Here is a 20799-nt window from a genome sequence, read left to right on the forward strand (position 1 = left end):
TTCTGGATTTTCCAGCACATTTGGCCAAGCGAGATTTGGGCTGAATGGTTTCTCTGCCCTAGAATGTCCTTCCGAGATACTGCCTTGTAAGCAGAATTAATCAGTGTGTAACTGCTGGTGGATTTTCTGAAGATCTGGGTGTCATATTCCATTGTCTGGAGGTAACAGGTTATATTCACTTACCTATTGAAGGGCAATTGGGTTATTGCCACTTTTAGGTGATTATAAATTCATGTACAGGTTTTTGTGTGAACATAAGTTCTCATTTCTCTAAGAAGTATGATTTCTGGCTTAAATGATTGTGTGTATTAACTTTAAGAAGCAGACTGTGTTTCAGAGTGGCTGTACCATTATGCATCCCCGTCAGCAACGACTGAGGGTTCCAGTTGCCCTGTGTCCTTGTCAGCACTTATTGTCAGTGATTTTAATTTTAGCCACTCTGATAGGTGTGTAGTTTTAATTTGCATTTTTAAAATGGCTAATGATGTTGTCATGTATGTATTTGTTCTTCTCAAATCCTATTTGGTGACATGTCTGTTGACTTCTCACTGTAGAGTTTTGAGAGTGTTTCTACATTCTAGATACAAGGTCTGTACTGGGTTATTTCCATATATTTTCTCCCAGTCTGTAGCTTGTCTTTTCAGCTCAACAGTGTCTTCCATAGAGCAAAAGTCTAAATTTTTATTAAATCCAAAGTATCATGCTTTTGCTGTTAGATTTGAGAACTCTTTGCCTAACTCCGGGTCATGAAGAATCTATTTCTTCTAAAAATTTTATAGTTTTACATTTAGGTCTATGAGCCATTTGGGGTTAATGTTTACATAAAATGTGAGGCTTAAAATGGTTGAAGTTTTTGGGGTTTTGTGCGCCAGCTGTTTCAACATTTGTTTGGAAAGACTGTCCTTTCTGCATGGAGTTGCTTCTGCATACTGTCAGACGCCAGCTGGCATGTGCCTGTGGCGCTGCTGCCGCCCTCCATGCCCCTCCTGTCGTCTGTGTCACTCCCTTCTCCTGAACTGACTGTCGTTGACTCCTGTAGCTTTATATTAACCGTAAAATAAGGTAGCATTAAGTCCTCCAACTTTATTCTTTTTCCATATTTTTTGTTATTCTAGTTCTCTTGACTTTCCATATATTTTAGAATCAGTTTATCTATAAAAAATGGTTGGGATTATGATTAGAATTGCATTCAGTCTATAGATTATGAGGCTTGGCGGGTATTTAATGGCATGACTTGTTCCCTCTTGCGCTTCCCTTGTGGCTCAGCTGGTAAAGAATCCGCCTGCAATGTGGGAGACCTTGGGTTCAATCCCTGGGTTGGGAAGATCCCTGGAGAAGGGAAAGGCTACCCACTCTAGTATTCTGGCCTGGAGAATTCCATGCACTCTATAGTCCATGGGGTTGCAAAGAGTTGGACACGACTGAGCGACTTTCACTTCACTTGTTCCCTCTTATATGCCATAACCTCTAATGAAGCCAGGCAGCCTGCTCCCTCATTTGCTCTGTTGTGATAATTCTAGCTTATGATTGATTGTATTGGTGTCTTTTAAAGCTTTGTGGTAGATGTGAGGTGTGTCTACGTCAAATTGGGTAGGAACAGTCATGAAAAGATGACCAGTATGTTGAGGGGCTTGTGGGCCAAGTCCTGCTCTGAGGCAGGTCAGCCACCATCATTCACAACCTTGATCTCTGCCTCCTTCCTGAGTAGGTTGTGAGCAAGACCTGCCAGTCATTAAAGGAATCTCCCTGCCTTGGGGTCTTTAAACCGCAGCCACAAGGTCATAGAACTGTCCTATACTGGGCATGATCTGAATTTTTTCTAGAGTCTCCTTAATTTCTTCTGCCTGGCATAGCAGCCTCACTCGTATTTATTTCTTAAAAACCCACATTAGAAACATATTCATGACGCATCACAATATAATGAATCGCATCCTCCTGTCTGCTGTAGTAACATCAGCCATGACGTCAGGACTTCTCATACACTTCCCTTTGACCTTCCCTAGGTCACACCATGGTTCCTCTAATCCGAGGCAATGGCATACACAGACTTGGAGCAGAATAGCTGGTGCTGAGGGCTCGCTGTGTACATTCTCAGCCTGCGTATTCCTCCCATCACTGTTCTTCAGTCCCCTCCCTAGTCTCTTGGCTGAATTCAGGATTCAAGAACACGGAGTGTCCTGTCTCTTGGTCTCCGGGTATACAAGGTCACTCACTGATAGGTGATTGGCCATCACCCTGGCCAATCATTTGAGTTTCCCTTTTGATCACCTATTTTCTTTTCTCATCAGCGGAAGCAGTAGCTCTTGATTATCTTCTCAGATTTTTAGAAAAAATAAAAAAAGATTTATCTAGATTTTTCATTTTATAAGCTTGGATAGAGCACCCGTCCCCTAAGCTGTTCAGCCCTTGCGTCAGCCTGGGGCATTTCTGTAGATGTGGGCCCGGGGTGCTCTCTGTGGCCAAGTTGTCAAGACGAAGCTTGGTGCACACTGCCAGGCAGCACACGTGATTGTAGAGGCTGCATTGGAACTCCTGGCACCTCAGATCTTCAGCTCTGTGAACATAAACAGTTAGCTTTTCAAATTGTGAAAGATAATGTCTAAAAGCTCAGTGGTAAGGAATCCACCTGCTGACGCGGGTTCGATCCCTGGGTCATGAAGCTCTCCTGGAGAAGGAAATGGCAGTCCACTCCAGTGTTCTTGTCTGGGGAATCCCACGGACAGGGAGCCTGGGGGTGCCGCAGTCTCCGGAGTCACAAAGAGCCGGACATGACTGAGCACGAATATGATCTCAACCCACAGTGAAACCTGGCTGTAAATTGAGATTTCTTTTTTGACCCATCTTAATGATATCCACCTTTGTCCACTTTACATTTTCACATGTCCTCTTAAGGCAGCAGCTTCCCTGCTGTCTTTACTTCCTACAGAGGATTCAGGGGCTCCGAGATGTCAAGTGACTTAACCCGAAGTCACCCGGCTACAGCAGAACAGAGCCAGGGCCTCTCAGCTCTGTGGGCCCTGGTCTTCCTCTTCTGTCGTACAGGAAAGAAAGGAAGCCCTTGTTTTTTGTGTGTTGTGTAAGTGCAGTGAGTTCCTGTCTCCCCACACGTAGATAGTGAGCACTGCAGGATCTCCACCGCGTGCACCCAGACTGGCAGCTTCCAGCCCTGCGTCGAGTCCCAGTGGAGGAAGAGGGACACACTCGTGCGTTCTCGCTCACGTGCCCTGTTCAGGCTCCTTAGCAACCTCCTTGCCTTCTGCAGCATCTCCATCTCGGAGGTGGGAGGAGGATGTCCTTTCACTTGAATATTTTATGACTGTGGACAGAAGTCTTTTTTTAACGTGTACATCCTTTGTTGACTGTTCTCTTTTGTATTATGTCCTCCTGCGGCCCTTAGTGGGTGCACTGTCTTAGTGACAGCCACAGACGCACCACATCCAGGCAGATGCTCACCTGTGTATGTATGAGGGTCTCCTTACTCCCTGTATCTCGAGAAATGGGATGTTTCTAAATATCTCACTCTATTCTCTTGAGGGGCCTCAACAGATAAAGCTGTTTGTATTCAGCCTTCCCCTTGCTTCTCCCTGGGTTGTCTCTTCCTTCCCTTTTCTGAGCAGCTGTGCTTCACGTGGACAGCCGGCTCCTCTGCTTTTGTCATCCCGTGATTCAGTGCCGCAAGTGCAGATCCCAGCCTGAATGTGGACTAGTGGGAGGAGCCCCTCCCCGCACAGACTGAGCACCCACACTTCGGTGATCTTTCTGTAGGGTATCGTCACACTGTGGTTCCCCCATTATGAGTCCTCCCTGCTTCACTCTGTGCCAGGCCCCAGGCCATACATTTTACTTTGTCTTTGTCACAAAACGTAGGCTCTTAGGCACTATGCCTCTTCCCCACCTCGCCAGCCAGAGGCTGAGGCATGGGAAGCTGTCACTTGTGCAGTGCCCTGCAGAGAGCCCACGTATGCAGCTGTTGCCCTCAGAGAATAAAGTAACTCAAGTGGTGGGGGCCCAAGGAAAGTCTGACGTCGATTTCTTCAGGGGGACAGTCCAAGTACACCTCCCCCGCATGCCCCCAAAAAGTGCCTTGTTCTGGGCCGGATGGCTGTCAGGAGGGACCCTGGCACTCACTCGTCTCCCGGCTGACTGCTGCTGGGCCAGGGCCATTCTGCTCTGACTCCTTAGGACACACTGTGGCGGAGGGTGAGGGCTAGATCTTGCTCGCACACAAACCTTGGATTTCAAGGGAGAATGCGGCAGTGGAGGAGAGGCCTTTCGCCTCTCCACAGTCTGTTTTTCAGGGCACTTGCAGGCAGCCTGGCGTCTGACCTGAAGTGAGCCTAACCTTGATGTGCAGACAGCACTGGGCCAGGAGCACTGGGTGACAGGCCAGGACCCACCATCGACTCACTGTGCAGCCTTAGCTACCACCTCCCTTCTGAGCTCAGGATCCTTTTCTTACCAAAAAATGACTGCCACGTGATCTCCAAGGCAGTTTCATTTGCAATTCTGGCATCCAGGATGTTCTCAACTGCCCCCGTATCCACAACCACCTCTGTCCCAGTGGCCCCAGCAGGTCTAGCCCAAGGAGAGGGTCACAGGAGGTGGTGGCAGTCCAGTCTTACTTGCCAGACTGGTGTGAGATGTCCACATGTACTTAACCTTTTTGTAGTTCATGAGAAAATTTTACCATCAGGTCTGCTATTCATAGGACTGACTGTGCTGGACAGGGCGAAAGTGCAGGCTGGCCTGTGACTGAGCCCTCCTCTGGGTGCTTGGGCTGAGGCAGGCTGGGGTCGCCTAGACCCCCGGAAGGCTTGGCCGTGATGGCTGCTGGGTTTTGTCCAGCAGCTCCTCCTCGGAGGATGGTGGTGGCTGCACTTCTAGAGATCTCGGGACAGGGACCCACACAGCAGACTCCCACCCTTTCCAGACCAATCCACAACACCACTTGGCACTCTGTCTGACAGTGATCTGGGCTGGCTGACTGCTCAGTGGGGCGACAGGCAGCAGGCATGTGAGTGGACGGATGAACTGGTGGGCCAGCTCCCAGACTGCTGGGCCTTGGAGTAGGTGTCTTGGGACACTGAAGCAAGGAGAGGGACAGGGTCGTGGAAGACATGGCTGAAGTTGCAGGAGCAGCAGGGCAGGCGTGAAGCCGGGAGGACCAAGGCTGTGCTGGTGCACCAGCCCCACAGCCCTCCTGCTGTGGAGGAAGAAGCTGCACCTCACCTCTCCCGCTCTTAACCTCCAGAGTCCAGTGAAAACCACACTCCCTTGACTGCCTCTATGCTCCCAGCCGCCCTTCATCCCCTACGCAGCCCTCCCCCAGCGTATTTACCTGGTGCTCGTGGCCTTCAGAGCAGGTGGCAGAGGGGTACCGCCTTTAGGACAGCTTCTGTCCCGAGTGCAGCCCCCTTGTGCGGAGTAAAAAATGGTCCTGCCGTACGTGCACATCCAAGGAAAGCGCAAGTGCATCCTCAGCCAGCAGTGTGTTCTCTCTGGCTGCTTGGAAGGCGCAGGAGCTGTCCTGGGGCCGTCTTGAGATTGTACTTATTCCTCAGATGCATTACGATTTTTCCCTCCTCCCCCCTCTTGGTCTGAGCAGTAGGAGGGCTGTTCGGCATCCTCTGATACCTCGTGGAAGGCTGGCCTTATGTTGTTTTGGATGCTGGTTTAAAAGAAGGGGTGAAGACAGCTGAGCACTGACCACAGGCCTCCTGCCTCTGGCAGAGCTGTCAGCTCTGCCGGGGGCACTCCTGGGGCGGCGCTGGGCTGTGGTGGTCTCAGCAGTAACGGAGCAGCATGGGGTGCCCACCCCTGCTCTGAGCCTGCACAAGAGGCCAAGGCGCAGCTTCCTTCGTTTCTGGAGCAAGAAGGCCCGAGACGTCAGAACTGTCTGTGAGGCCCCGGTCTGTTGTGTCTGCTTCGTACTAGCTTCCTGGGCTGGGAATGCAGACAGATGCAGGCACAAGAACTAACGGCCTGCTAAGGCTCAATTACCACTTCAAAGCCCTTGATTAATCATTTAAAATGTCTGAGCTGAGCAAGTCAAGGTTTCAGATTCCAGAATGGGGCTGACTGAGAACTGGAGCCTTTGGCTAAGAGTCTCCACTCACATTCCTGCCTGGGTCCCTGTGTGGCCTGGAGCCCCACTTGCCCACTGCGTGCCCGGAACCAGGGTTCTGAGTAGCCCATGTGAATACCTGCCCCCTGGGTGTACACTATGGTAGTCCTAGAATTTGGGACCGCTGGTTGGTGTGGCTGGTGGCCCTGGAGAAGACCCCAGGACTTGGTGAGCAGGCATCTGGGCCCAGGGGGCTGCATGCCTCCAAGCATCTTGCGTCTGTCTTCTCTGCTTCCAGCTGAGGCAAGACAGTGGATGAGGATCCTCTGCCAGAGTCTGCTCAGCTCCCCTGGGCCTTTCTGACCTAGGCTAGGCCTCCAAGTCACACACATGCTCACTCACCCTTCCCTCTACATCCCCCAAGCCCTATACCACCCCTACTCACACTGTCTTTGCACCTGCATTCATGTGGCAACGCTGAGTACCTGCCCCTCTGCAGGCCACACCCCTGGAATGGGGCTGAGGACACTGAAGGTTGGTACCAAAGGGCTGTGTCAGGGCAAGGCAGACAAGCTGGTGAAGGAACCCCTAGACCTGCTCTCCAACTCACCCACAGTTTTCTGGAAATTGAGAGTCTGTTCAGTCCCTTCCTGGGACCAGGGCACAGGCTGAATAAGGTGGCCTTCACTCCTGACACACTACGCAGCAAATGGGATGGTAAGCCTTTTGGGTGCTCTGCATGTGGGCCCATCTGTGAAAGCCTGCCTGCATCAGCAGGAGCTGGCACCCAGGCTGGCCACAAGGGGGCACTGGACCCCTAAGTAGGAGCGCTGTGTGAGCAGCCCCTGCACATGCCAGACCCAGTGCCCCTCACTGGGCACTGACTGCTCCCACTGCACTTTTGATCCCTCTCTATTGTTCCTTCCTTTAAAAGAAAAAAAATTTTTTTAATTCTGGAATAATTGTAGATTTACAGATGAGTCAGAAATAGTACAGTTGCTGTATCCTCTTGATCCAGCCTCCCTTAATGTTTAACATCTTACATAACCATGCCCCCATGCTCAGCTTGCCAGTACAGGCCAGTTGCCAGTAAGGCTCATGTGGCCTGGGTGTGGAAACACCGGTGTTAGAATCCTCTACGCCCCAGCTCCTGCTGGGGAACCAGTACGGCCAGCGAAGCTGTGGTGTATATACAGTGCCCTGACTTAAGGTACCCAGGGAGGCTGTCCCGGCCCAGGACTCGGGCAGCACGGCTGCATCCTGACTGCTGAGCTAGGGCAATGTGGGAGCTCTCAAGGGGAAGCGGGATTCACCACTGCAGGGCAGGGATGGGGACAGGTGGCAGAGTAGAGGATGTGAGGAGCAGAAGCCTCGAGGTGGGGTGGGCAGACCAGACCGGCAGCTCAGTGCAGCAGGCCCCTCTGGAGGTGCAGCACCTCAGACTGCGCAGGTAGGAAGGGCACCTAGGAAGACGCAGTTATAAAATACGGAGTTCCTGGGCCCCACAGTGAGCGCTGTGAGGCGTCCCTCAGAGCCTTCTCCTGTGCCCATCACCCCTGCTTTGGCGATGGGAAGAAAAGCAAGGAAATCACTTCACTCCTACCTCCAGACCTACTTTACCACACGGACTCCACCACCACCCCCCCATCTTCTCTACAGTCTGTGGGGTAGGTTCTGTCCTCAGCTAATGCGAAGGAAAAAGTCATAATAAGGGCTTTGGAAGACTCAGTGCTCCAGGAAATAACTGACCGGGTTTCTAAGGTGGGTACAGCACTAACTACCCCCATCAAGGCTGACACGGCCCTCAGGCTTGAAGTTCTGTTTTTTGTTTTTTTTTTTTTAGCCAGACTGACTATTTCTAACCCCTGTAACCACTGTCTGGGGGTAATCAGCTCCGAGTCTCCACTGCGCCAGGCTGTGGAGGACGTCATGTGAAATAAGCCCTGTCTAGGACGGGCGTGGACTAGAGGAGGAAGGTGGCAGAGGAGGCAAGACGGAGACATCTTTGTCTTCCTGATGGAGCTACCTGTGGGCCAGTGGTTCTGACAGGAGGGAGGGCTGGGAGTGGGGAAGCTGGGAGCAGACAGGTGTCCGGTGGGGCTGTGAAGGCCCTCAGCACGGGCTGAGTAGTGAGCACCTCCGTAAAGGCAGCTTGAGAGAGACTGCAGGGCCCAGCACACAGGAGCCCAGCCGTGGGCTAGGTCTCTGGCCTGGGTCCAGCAGGCTGCCTTTGCAGGGGAGGGAGCCTTTCTGTCCTCGGGGCAGCAGAGCCAGTCCACTGACAAGGAGAATGCAACCAGAGATTAGGCAAGGGAAGCAACAGCCAACTGCGTTTTGGGTTTCCCTGTCCAGCGCTACCCATGCAGGATCAGGGGAGGCTGGGAACCTGGGTCGGTCATCGGGGCAGAAATGGCAGGTCGCGCTGCCTGGGGCTTTCCTGCTCTGGTGACCCCAGAGTTGGGTGGGCGCTGCCTGGTGAGAGAGGACTGTCCTGGAGCCCACTCACTCCTGTGCTCCTCCTGGTCCCTTTGCTATCTTAGCTGGGGCCTGGGCTCACATTCCTGCTCTGGCTGTTTCTGTGCTTGCACAAGAGACCTGACCTTCGTGCCCCTCGAGTTCCTTACCTGTGAGATGGGAACATCCAGCACACAGTTACTGTTAAGACTAAACCAGGTCATGGCCTTATCAGATGGTCTTCTTTTTGACTAGGCTCCCCTGGCGGTGGGTCTTGACTCCCAGACCCTAAACAGCTTTTCCTATGTCGCTGAGTGGGGCCAAATGAGATTAGACCTGTGCCGTGAGAGAGGGGAAAGGGCTATCTCTGTGGAGGGCAGCTGATACAACAGAACTTGAACAAGCTCACACTACCCAGCGTGTTTTAGCTACTATACCAGGCTCGAGAGAGAGGAGCTGCCAAGCGAGGAGGTATAAAAACAGATATGCAAAAACAGAACTGAAGGACGACTGCCCAAGGATTGATTTAACTTAGAAGATTCATGTATTCATGAACTTGCAAAAAAATATAAGATCCTTACTGCTTTATAACCTGAGTTTGATGAGGGTAGCTGTTTTGAGATTTTCTTAAAAGTGTCTGCAGATCCTCTGAGGCCACAGTCAACCATCAGATATTCTAACAGGAAGTGAGGCTGATGTCAGCCACCAGTCAGTTGATGAGTAAAGGGCGGCTGGGGGTCCTTCTTGATCTAGGGATTGTTTAGCACTCATCTCTCCTAATAGAGCACTTAGCCCTGACAGGGCTCCAAGTTCCTACTCCATTCAGAGGAAACACAAGAGTACCAAGCTCCAGCCATACCCTCCCACTTACCCAGGTTTTCATCCTACCTTCCATTGCTGTGTGCAAAAGTTTAGAGGCTGGAGCACATTCTGCATTGGTCAGGTATGAAAAAAAAATAAGATTCTTGATTAATCTTTTAAAGCCTAAAGCCCCTTTAGATTATAGTTACCCTCTTGCTCTTGGGAGATGGCTTAGGTATATCTGAGGAAGCCCCCCCAACCCCCTGCCCCCAGTTCCCCTGTAAGATTTGGAATAGGGTGCTCCCTGGTTTATAAACCAGTAGTGTTGGCCAGCTCTGGCCAGAGCACAACAGACACTCCTTACTTAACTCAGGCTGGCCTGGTGTGAGGCCACTGTGGAGGTTCCCCTGGGCTCGCCCTCCTGCAGGGATGACTCTCCTTAGCAGGAGGGGGGACAGTCCTAAGCAACCGTTCCTGCGTTCATCACCGAGACTGCCTCAGCGGCTCTGGCTGCTGCGCGGAGCTCTCCCTTGGTCTGGGTGGTGCTGGCCCTGTAGGGCCTGGGGTTTACTATTGAGTTACTGTTAGAGTTCATTCTCACCCTGTCCCCTTCCCCATGCAGTGTACGTGGTGGAAGACCAAAGAAGGGATGACCTGGGCACATCTACCTGCCTCACAGCCTGCTGGACGGCCCTCTGTTGCTGCTGTCTCTGGGACATGCTCACCTGACCAGCCCAGCTCTCCTGTCCTGCCAGCTCTGCCGCCACCGCACACGGCTGTGCCTGCCCCGCCTCTTCTGATTGCTGAAATCAACGACTAGCTCTGCACAGACATTTCTACCTTCAACACAGTGGGATTCTAGATTAGCAGGGGTTGCTGCTGTTTAATTCAGTGACTTGATCTTTTTAATGTTCAAATCCATTCTTATTGGCCTTTCACAAATGTGCTAAATGACTTTTCTCTTTATTTTTTTGGCCAAAGGCTTAGTTATAAAATATATATTTATAATTTTAGAATTATATTCAGGTTTGATGTAATTTACCACTGAATTATTTCTCTGCTCACATCCTGTATGTTTCAATAAATTTGTCTAAGCCTCAACTGTCTCAGTTATTCCAGATAGAATCTAAGCCCTGGATTTCTCAGCCACTGACCAGTATACAAGGAAGCTGATTTACCTGTTCATCCTGGCAGCTCCTAGGAAGGCAGGGTCCAAGGCCAGGTGTCCTTCAGACAGGTCATGGGGCCCTCGCCAAGCGAGCATTCTCTCCCCAGGCCCACTGAGAGACACAGCCTCACCAAGGAGCCACACTGGCTTTTTCCCTGAGCCTAGAGCAGGGTGTCCTGGTAACCATGGCTGCCCCCAGGGCCGGACAGACCTGAGTCTTTCTTTTCCTGCTATGCCCTCCCAGAACCTACCCCCTCTGCTGCCACACAAGGAGAGAGGAGAGCTGTCACAATATTAAATACAAACTAGCCGGTCAGGCCATCCATCTCAGCTTTGGCCGCAGGGTGGCGCTGGGCCGCCATAGCAGCGAGTTTCATTTTCCTTCAGCGGCCAGTCCTGAGGCACAGCTGACAGCTCTCCCTGCCTAACTGCGGCTGCCCACTTTTCCTCTACAGTTGCTGACGAATATTTAACCATTAGCTCTCTTGCTTTAAAAATGAAAATATTTAACTACCATCTCTCTCTTTAAAAGCAAAAAGCCATGATTTTGTATCATCACCTGATTTCTGTGGAGTAAACGGTAGGTACCCCCATGGCTGATTTCAAGCTACCAATGTGGTATCTTGAACATGGAGTCGGGAAGAGAAGGGCAGGCTCACACTACTAAGTTGTATTTCCACCATCCAGACACAACAGACTGTCAACCTCAAAAACATAGATAATGGTCAAATTCAGTAAAGTAATTCAGAAAGGATAAGTTCTTAATAATTAACCTTACTTTTAATATAATAGTAAATTTACAAATGTAATTTTTAATAATGGCTATTGTTTAACTGACTCAATGGACCTGCATTTGAGCAAACTCCAGGAGACAGTGGAGAACGGAGGTGCCTGGCGTGCTGCAGTCCATGGGGGCTGCAGAGAGTCAGACACTAGGACTCCAGGCAGACTGCCACTGAGGTACCACTGTTGTGATCATGTGTTCAGCCATGCCTGCTCTCCTTTTCCCTCATCTGCATACTACTGATAATGGAGGCTCAGAAGTTGAGGGGTTTACCTAGAGGAACAGAAACGAAGAGGGCAAGGCTTCGATGTAGAAGGAGCAGGGCCACAGCCCTGGAGAGGCAACAAGGAGGAGTGAGGTGGAGACACCCTTCGCCTCTCTGGTCCTCTGTTCTCATCCATCAGCTCAAGAAAAGCAGGCTCTGTAGAGTGGGACAGATGTCTTTTATTGGTCTGACCGGCGTGACCAGCAGTAGGCCCCGGAAGAACTCCCCTGTCTGTCCTGGCTCCCATCTTCCCTTCCCTGGAGTTCATGATTTAACCACAGGGAGAAGGGTAGCAGGCAGAGCCAGGATAAAACATACAAGGATGAGATTGAAAGGGGCTCCAGGCCATGCATAAAACATAAGGTTACTAGACCATCCAGATAAAATGTCCCTCAGGCAGAGCAGTTTCCCTACACAGGCCCCTCACCAGGAATGGCAGGGCTCAGGAGGCAGAGGTTCCTGAGAGGCTGCCTACTGTGCCCTTCGCGCCATCAGCATCTCCCGGATATTGTCCTCGGCTTCCTTCACACTCCGCTCCAGATAGGATTTTTTCTGCTGCAATATGAGAAGGAAACAAGGGTTAGGATCAGGGTGAATGTGCCAAGCTGACAGATGCTGCTTTTATGCCCAAGGGTTATGGCTCCTCTGTGACTAGTGACTTCCAGGAGCCTCCTGTCTACTGAGAGCCAGGTGTACACGCCTGCCCCAGAGCATTCCCCAACCCCGACGCCTGGGCACCAGGGAGGGTGTCGCTTGGTTCCGGAAGCAGAAGTGCTCTGTGGAAAGCAACAGCACTCTTCCCCCAGAAGGAAGCAGACTCTAAAAACAGGCGGCATAGTACATGAAGTTACACCAGACAGACAAAGGCCAGGAAATTCCAGGACAAAGCTCTGGCCCCACAACAGACTGTCTCTCAAGGTTTTCCAAAGCCCAGGCCAGGCGCCTGTAGCTTTCGCTGCTGCGACCGGACAGCGTGCCCTCCGCTCTGTCCAGCGCGACGGGAGACAGGCTGCCTCGCGGACTGAGAAGCTGTATCACACGGCTCACCGAGGCAGATGAGTCAGGATGAAATCTGCTTTTCTAATGAAACCACTGCCTGCCAGGAATCCAGGACAATGACACACTGAGTAAAACAGACCTTCTGGAAGTGCACCTCCTACCCCATCTGGGTCCTAAATTCAAAATCTCGACTTAGACAAAGAACTTCACTTTCAGGAGCCACATCTGGACCAGGATTACGAAAGATTGGTCAAAGGAAATTATGCCTGTGTGTTATTTGCCCTGTGGTCACCCCAGAAGTGTGGCTTTACCACTGGCCCCTGCCCTGAGGACACACTGTGGCTCCGCCCACCGAACAGACATGACACGAAGCCTCCCTTTTCGGGGATGCCAGGGCGCATGGGATGGAGCCACACTAGAGTCAGAGGTGCAGAGCCCTGGCCCAGAGGCAGCCAGTGCCCCTCCCTCACCCCAGCAGCTGAGGGTTTTGACTGCTAAAGTGCCCAGATGACCCGGGAAAGCCAGGGGAGGGCAGCAGCAGAGGGCAGGTAAGCAGCCTGGTCTCAGGCCTTGCTTGGGACCTGATCCCCAACCTCTGAAGCAGAAAAACAGAAATGAGGGCTTCTACTGCCCAGGGCCTTCACCATGAAACCTCTCTGGCACCCCTTCTCCATAGCCCTGCCTCTAACTTCTCCCACTCTCTGTCCAGACATTTATTAAATGATACACTGGAAAGTACAGTTTCCTTTAGGTGCCGTGTGCTGAGGTAGCCACAATTTTAAGTATAGTTGATTCACAGTGCTGTGCCAATTTCCACTGCATGGCAAAGTAACTCAGTACACACATGCACGTTCTCTTTCATATCCCTCCACCGTGCCCCTCACAGGACATGGAGCACAGTTCCCGGCTCTACACGGCAGGCCCCACCATTCATCCACCCTGTGCAACGCTCTGCATCTGCTAATCCCACAAATCTTTATCACAGTTCTTATGTGAACTTCTGGTTCCTGTTTGTTTCCGAACTTCAAATTTCTTGAAGGCCAGGAAGAGCCCTGTCTCTTTACCCATCTCCCATCCCTTCAACTTGCACTCAATTCCTTACAAAAGAACAAGAGCGCCACAAAAACTCCTAGTGACCATGGTGAGTCTATGGCCCCAGGTGTGTTACTGCCAATAAAATTGTGTGCACCGCTAAACCTGGTACAGTCCTATCTACCACTGTGATATCAGAGTGGGAACTTAAACTTCCTCTGATAAACAATCGTTAGATTTACTTGTGAGTAAAAAAGGCAAATACTAGTAACTCCTGACACACTGCTGAAGAATGTACATGTACCAGCTGTTGCACGGCAGCTAGAGAGTGAGTGTCATGCGCCATCCGGGCACCTTTTTGGTCCCAGCCCAGTAAGGAATCCAAGGAAGAGGAGAGGGGAGCAAGTGGGGTTCTAGCCCTGCAGTTCAGCCAGAGTTCAGGACCCACGTCTATTGCATTTCATGTCCACCCACTTGCTGCCCCAACGAGCAAAACCATCAAACTGAACACCAGCAAGAGCCTTTCTCCCTACAGCCCCGGCCTCTGGCCAGTTGAATCCAAGTTGTAACTCTCAACTTTAAAATTCTTTATTCTGTCACATCTCTTCCTTCCATCTTCCACTTCCAATTTCATTACTTTTTCATGATTTTTACTACTGCATATCCTAAAGTCTTCAAGTTTCAAAATAATGTAAAATGAACTTGTCTATCTTTAAATCTTCAGTTTAAACAGACTTACTGTACAGTAAAGAATTTTTTTTTCATCCCAACAGATGGGGCAACTCTAGCATAGTCCTGCCTTCCAACTGTATTTCAGTTGTCTCATCCTCAAGCATACGTAAGCCCAGCAGACCCGCACAGTCAAACCTGTACCAAAGCACATGACATGGGTTGAATCGTGTCTCACCAAGAGACATGAGGCAGTCCTGACCCCTGGTATGTGTCAATGTGACCTTATTCGGAAACAGGGTCTTTGCAGATGTAACCAGGTTAAGATGTGGGCACACTACGTTAGGGCAGGCTCTATATCCAATGACTCCTGTCCTTGTAAGAAGGGCACACAAAGACTAAGGGACACATGGGGGCGACGCCGTGCAGAGTGGGGGATGCATCTCCAAGAGGAAGAAGGCTGAGGGTGGCCCAAAGCCACCGTCAGCCAGACAGCAGGAAGGAAGGAGTCTTCCCCAAAGCCTTCACACGGAGCACTGCCCACAATACCTTGATTCTGGACTTTTACCTTCTAGAATTGCAAAAAAAAAAAAAAAATTTCTGTTGTTTTAAACCACCCAGTTTCTGGTAACTTGTTATGCGGCCCTAGGATACCAACATAGCACCTGAAATGAAGGGCGCTCCCAGAGACAGAGTGTACCCCAAGGCTCTTTTGGGCCATACCTTTCACCACACTGCATCACAGAGGCTTAGTTAAGAAGCCCTGAAAGTGAGAATGCTGGGGTTGTATTTATCTCAGAAATAACTGTTGTAGAATTGACCCAAATACAAATGAGACCATCAGAGAGAATGGAGAAAATTAAGGAACCAATGATTAAGTTAAACCTTCTCTTCCTTGAATCTCCACAGTTTAAAACCATTAGTCAAACCAGAAACTGTGTGGACCTGGCTCTTCCTCATTCCTGTAAATAACTCCATTCTCGCAACTCAAGGCAAAAACTTCAGTGTCATCCTTGAATTTTCTTTCTTTCACACCTGACATCCAATCAAACAACAAATCCTGCTAGCACTGTCTCAAAATATCTCCAGACTCTGACCTTAATCTAGAGCTTCCTAAGTGGTCTCCTTTCTTCTATCCTTGACCACCCCCTTCAGTTTCTTCACAGTGGCCAGAGTCACCTTTCATTTTTAAAACCTCCCAATGGCTTCCCGTCTCTCTCAAGAGGCAAAAGCCTTTCAAAAAGCCACGTATAGTCCTGCTCTGATTCTCTGGCCTCCGCTCCCACGTCTCCCTCTCTCACTTCGGCTCCAGCCCACTGGCCTCCAAGCTGTGCCACAGATCCACCAGCCAGGCCCCTGCCTGTCCTTTGCCTTTGGTTCTCTGTGTAGGGTCCTTCTTCCCCAGATATCCGCATTACTTGTTCCTTCAGGTCCTTCAGGTCTTTCTCACATGTCACCTATGGGAAAGGCTTTCGTGACCACGTGTAGCTCCATACTCTATTCTCCTCACTCTGTGATTTTTCTCCTTAGCACCTGTGCACCTGAAGGCGTGTATGTGTCTGTCTGTCTTCCCTATGAGAAGAAATGGTCCTTGATGGCAAGACTCTGCTCATGACAGAGTCCCAGTGTCTAGAAGAATGGCTGGTTTGTAACAGCAACTCAGTAGTTGAATAAGGACATTTATCACGGGAAACGAGGCCTTTCTGATTTCCTTGTGTGCACGCTCTGTTTTAGTTTCCCTCCCAATCTGAATGAATGAGGAGTACCCACCAGAGGAAGCAAAGGCAGAAAATGGCCATTCTCCTTCAAGGTGGTTTTCCGTTTCTGGCATTGCCCTCTAACCTCTGCCTCAAGAAATGCACAGGTTTAAAACTCAGACCTCACTGATACTGACACGGACATCAAAACCTTGCTCCCATGAACAGGCCCTATGTACAGGTCAAAGCCCTTATGCTTTAACTGGTTAACTTGTGAAACCATAAAACAAACCATCCCCATTTCCCGCATCCTGGAGTCAGGAATCCTTGAGAAAGGGCTCCATGTGATGTCTGTCAGGGCTGCTGTGCACGACAAGGGCGTAATGACTGCTGTGGAAACTCTAGGAGGCATTCTGAACCCCCACCTTCCATCCCGAGTCCTGGGAAGGCATTTGCTGGCCTCAGTGCAGCACCCTTCTGCCTCCCTGAGCACTCCGAGAACCCTTTCCGTAGGAAATGCTCTAGTGGCATCAAACCACAGGGCTCTGGGCGCAGCAACATTCTTGTGGGCCTTGTCCTGACGCAAAATTCTGAGCTTTCCTGTGGGGCTCAGCACAGCCAGGGAAATGACATTGTTGGCCTTCTTGCTCATCAGCGTGAAGTTCTTTCCGGAGTCAGACTGAGGGCCTGGAGTTCATTCTCATCCTCTCACAGAGGAAAGAGGCTCAAGTCCCCTAGAACTTTTCTGACATGACACAATCTCTCAAATAGACTCCTGAGGTAATGCATCTTGTGACACTATCTCTATAGACTTTTCTTAGGAACGTTGTTTTCCTCTCTTTCTCGAAATTAATGTTTTTCCTCTCTGTCCTACCTTGAGGTATAGAAAAGTTTTTTCCTCTCTCCCTTCTTATTTTCCAACTTATCAAATGAGGATTTAGACAATACCAAATTGAAAACTCAAGAGCCTCAATGATTCTCCTGTTCTCTCAGGTTCGTGGAACTATAAAATGGTCAGAGGGGGCCGGTTGCCCATAATGGGGAAATTTAGCAAGAGGCCAGCATCTGAGGCTGAGAAGGCATGTTTTGGCAGATGGGGTAAAATGTGAGGAGGGCAGGGAAACAAGAGGAAGAAGAGAAAAACAAAGGCAATGCAAGAGCACAATGAGAGAAGTCAGAAAGGGAAATGAGACAAGGATGGGCAGAGCTCTGAAAGTGCAAGTGCGACGAGAGTCTGCGTGGGTGAGGAGCACCAGAGGCAGAGAGGGCAGGCCAAACCTGACCAGGCTCTGAAGATAAGAGACAAGTGATCCAAGGACACACAGCCACCTGTGAACTCACCTGGGTTTATCTATTTCACCATTAGGAAACAATGAGGCTGCAAGGTAACTGCTGAGCTACATATGGCCGGGAGATGAGCTCAAAGAACAAGAGAGCAATTTTAGGCATGGAGCAAGAGAATAAAAAGAAGCCTAAGAAGGGGTTACTGTCTCCTTATCTTTTAGAAACTGCTTTCAAGACACCTTTCAGAAGTTCCTCTGCTGACAGACAGGGACAAAAGACTTGGATTAGTTGAGCAATGACTTTTTTTTTCTCCCAGATGTTCTTTTACTTGCTAAATAGACTCTAACACAAATACCGTATGAGGCCAGACTCCCATATCCCACCTATGATCACACAGCTCAATCTACCCAAGGCAGAGCAAAACTCTGCTCTACTCAAGTTCCTTAGAGCAGAGATATTCCAGGGTGGAGGCAGGGGGAGGAAAGGGGTCATATTTCCTCCAAATAATAACGTTTATTAGCATTTTAGTCCACCTCAAGTTTGTGATCTCTACCTACTATTACCCTCCCTACCACATCAGTTTCATTTAAGTTTCAGAGAAAGACCCATACATTAGACAATGTGAGAAACAAAGAAAACAAGCTCACAGGTTAAGTGAAGAGCAAGGTCGGGCACCTGTTCCAATGCATGTGGCAAAGATCAGGCCTTAGCCAAAGAATCATTATGTTCACAGGCACCAAGCTTAAAGGGGGTAAGATAAGACAATGATCATGTTAAAGAGATATATAGCTAATGGAGGTAGGGAACTTGGCTCAAAGAATATTAAGCGGAGAAGGAATCCAATCACTAACTTAAATATCTAAAACAACAGCTCTTGAAGTGTGGTCCCCTGACCAGCAGCACCATCAACACCTGGGAACTTATCAGAAATCCACGTTCTTAGGTCCCAACCCAGACCTACTGAATCAGCACCTCTAGAGAGGGAGCCTGGCAATCTGTTTTCACAAGCCCTCCAGGGGATGCTGATGCACACTGAAGTTTGAGAACCTTCTTCAAAAATGGACTCCAGCAAACTCCTTCAATAAAGGGCCAGACAGTAAATATTTTAGGCTTTGTGGAACTGCCTCTGTCACAGCTACTCAACTCTGCCACTGTAGTGCAAACGCAACATAAAAAATATGTAAACAGGACTTCCCAGTGGCCCAGTGGTTAAGAATCCCTGGGCTGGGAAGATCCCACATGCTGATGGGCAACCAAGCCTGTGTGCCACAACTACGGAAGCCCACACTCTAGAGCCAGTGCCCTGCAAGGAGAGCAGCCACCACAATGAGAAGCCCACACACCGCAGCTAGAGAGCAGCTGCCACTCACCACAACTACAGAAAGTCTGAGCACAGCAACAAAGACCCAGCACAGCCCAAAATAAAAATTTTTAATGTGTAAACAGATGGGCTAGCTGTGTTCTAAAAACACAAAAACAAGAAGCAAGCCAGATTTAGCCAGCAAGGTTTGCCAACTTCTCTTCTTCAAAAAGAGGGAGCCTTACAAGGTAGAACTGAATCCAGCAAGCAGAGATTTTAACTTTCAATGAAAGCTGCCTAATAAAAGCTTAAATCTCCATCCATCCATCCTTCCATTCATTCATCAAGCCTGCTGTCAAACCATTTTCTATTTGCTCCAAAATCCCTGGTCCTTGAAGTTTGTGGCATCACAGTGTGCCATCCTCTTCTCCCCTCCTTGCTGCTGCAATCTACCAGTAGTCTGGGTGCGGCCCCTCATTCATCGATAGCTCACCGTCTCCCTCTCCACCACAGCTGCACTGCTCAAGGTGACTTCAACAAGAGTGGAGATGACCCATTCAATACGATGACCTTCTCTCCCCTCTCACAATTTTTACTTTACCCCACCTGAGTCACCCAGGCCATAGTCATACCCCAGAGATACTGACACCAGTAACTGTACCTCCTCCAGAATTTCAATTTCACCACCACCACTTCATATTTTTCCAGGTCATTTTGATCTGATAACTCTCCTTCCAGCACTTCTTCAACCTCATCACTCAACAATTTTTCATTATCCACTCTGCTTCCAGGACTTTCTCCCCTCCCACTCAGCTCAGCTTCCACAGTCAATCATTTATATTTATTCCCCTTCTGAACTCCCTTTTGTCCCCTCTCCCTCTCTGTTGCACTTCCCTGGCAAAATACTAACAACCCAAGCTAATCCAAACACCCATCTATTCCACGTTTGTAACCCACTCCAGTATTCTTGCCTGGAGAATCCCAGGGACGGGGGAGCCTGGTGGGCTGCCGTCTATGGGGTCGCACAGAGTCGGACACGACTGAAGCGACTTAGCAGCAGCAGCAGCAGCAGCAGCTGAACGCAGCTGGAGAAAAACACGAAACTGCGCTACACGTTTCACTTAAATTCAAGACCATGAATTTCAGCACTCACCAGTGTCCAGAAGCTCTATTAAATTTCCTTAACATATTAACTTCTCTACTCTCCCAAATAACTATTTCATGCTTTCCTGTCTCCTCAAATTTCCTATACTTTTTCTTCCTCTCTCATTCCCAGCTCAGAGAAAACAGAAGCAATCTGAGGAGAGTTCTCTCTTTTCACTACCAAATCCATCACCTGACTTACACCTGTACATATACTCTCTTCTTTCTCCATATTGGAGACACTCCAAAATGGACAGAGTGTCTCTGTTTTTATAAAAACACAGCAATTCCACTTGGGGGTTGAATCCATCCCTTTTTCAGAATTTTCACTCCCACAGTTATCCTTTTTCTTTCTTCTTAATCTTCAACTTCTCTTTCTCTGCAAGGTAACTATTGGTGAGGCAAGTCACACACCCAACACACATCCACACTTTTCTTGACCTCACATTCCCCTGTACGTACTGTCTCCTTTCTCTCCTCTCCGTCTTACAAAACCTCCTGAACTAACTGTTCAGCAGCTGCCTTCACTTCCTCACCTCGCATTATCTCTTCAAACCTCTCCAGTCACGCTTCCCTATTGAACTGACTGAAGTCCAGGTCGCCAATGATCTCTGTTACCCAAAGCAGTGGCTACTCTCTGTTCTCTTCTTACTCAACCTGGTCATTCTTACTCATCAACAGCATTCAACACAATTCTTGAAATAACTTCCTCTCAGCTTTCATGATACCACACTCCTATCTTTCTCCTACATTACTGGCTACTCCTTCTAAGCTATCTTTTGCTGACTACTTCTCTGCTCAACTTCAAAATGTTGGTATTTTCTGGGAAGCTGTCCTTAACTTCTCTTCTCTTCATCACTCTCTCTTAGAAACCCTCATCTACTCTCAGCTTTAAACATCATGATTCCCAAATCTGTATCTCCAACCCAGACTCCCCTTAATTCCAGATTTACACATCAAATTGCTTATAAAACGTATCTTCCTTGTTGTCAAACCCAAAATTAACATGTCTAAAATAAGCACAATTGATTTATACATTCAACTGCTCAATTTAAAAACCAGAGAAACAAAAAAATACAGAAGCCACTCTTTTCTTCTCTTTTCCTTGAACCCAATATCCCCCCTTCCATCTATCCATC

At 49.3% G+C, this 20799-nt stretch overlaps 1 protein-coding gene across 2 annotated transcripts in view; it reads right to left on the bottom strand.

Annotated features, from left to right (window-relative positions):
* Positions 1 to 11529: 11529 nt before the first annotated feature.
* PFDN1 (prefoldin subunit 1) overlaps positions 11530 to 20799 on the bottom strand; it is a 71855-nt gene continuing 62585 nt past the window's right edge. The window contains exons 4-5 of one of the 2 annotated variants that reach the window (XM_068980823.1): positions 11964 to 12091; positions 11530 to 11692 (exon numbers count right to left, since the gene is read on the bottom strand). In XM_068980823.1, coding sequence (XP_068836924.1) covers positions 12008 to 12091 — 84 coding nt within the window. In that variant the 3' untranslated portion in view covers positions 11530 to 11692; positions 11964 to 12007. Of the gene's footprint in view, positions 11693 to 11714; positions 12092 to 20799 lie in introns of those variants that run through there. The other variant, XM_068980822.1, reaches the window with a different exon arrangement.

Source organism: Capricornis sumatraensis, chromosome 9 (assembly GCF_032405125.1).
Source record: "Capricornis sumatraensis isolate serow.1 chromosome 9, serow.2, whole genome shotgun sequence".
In the NCBI taxonomy this organism is placed as follows: domain Eukaryota; kingdom Metazoa; phylum Chordata; class Mammalia; order Artiodactyla; family Bovidae; genus Capricornis; species Capricornis sumatraensis.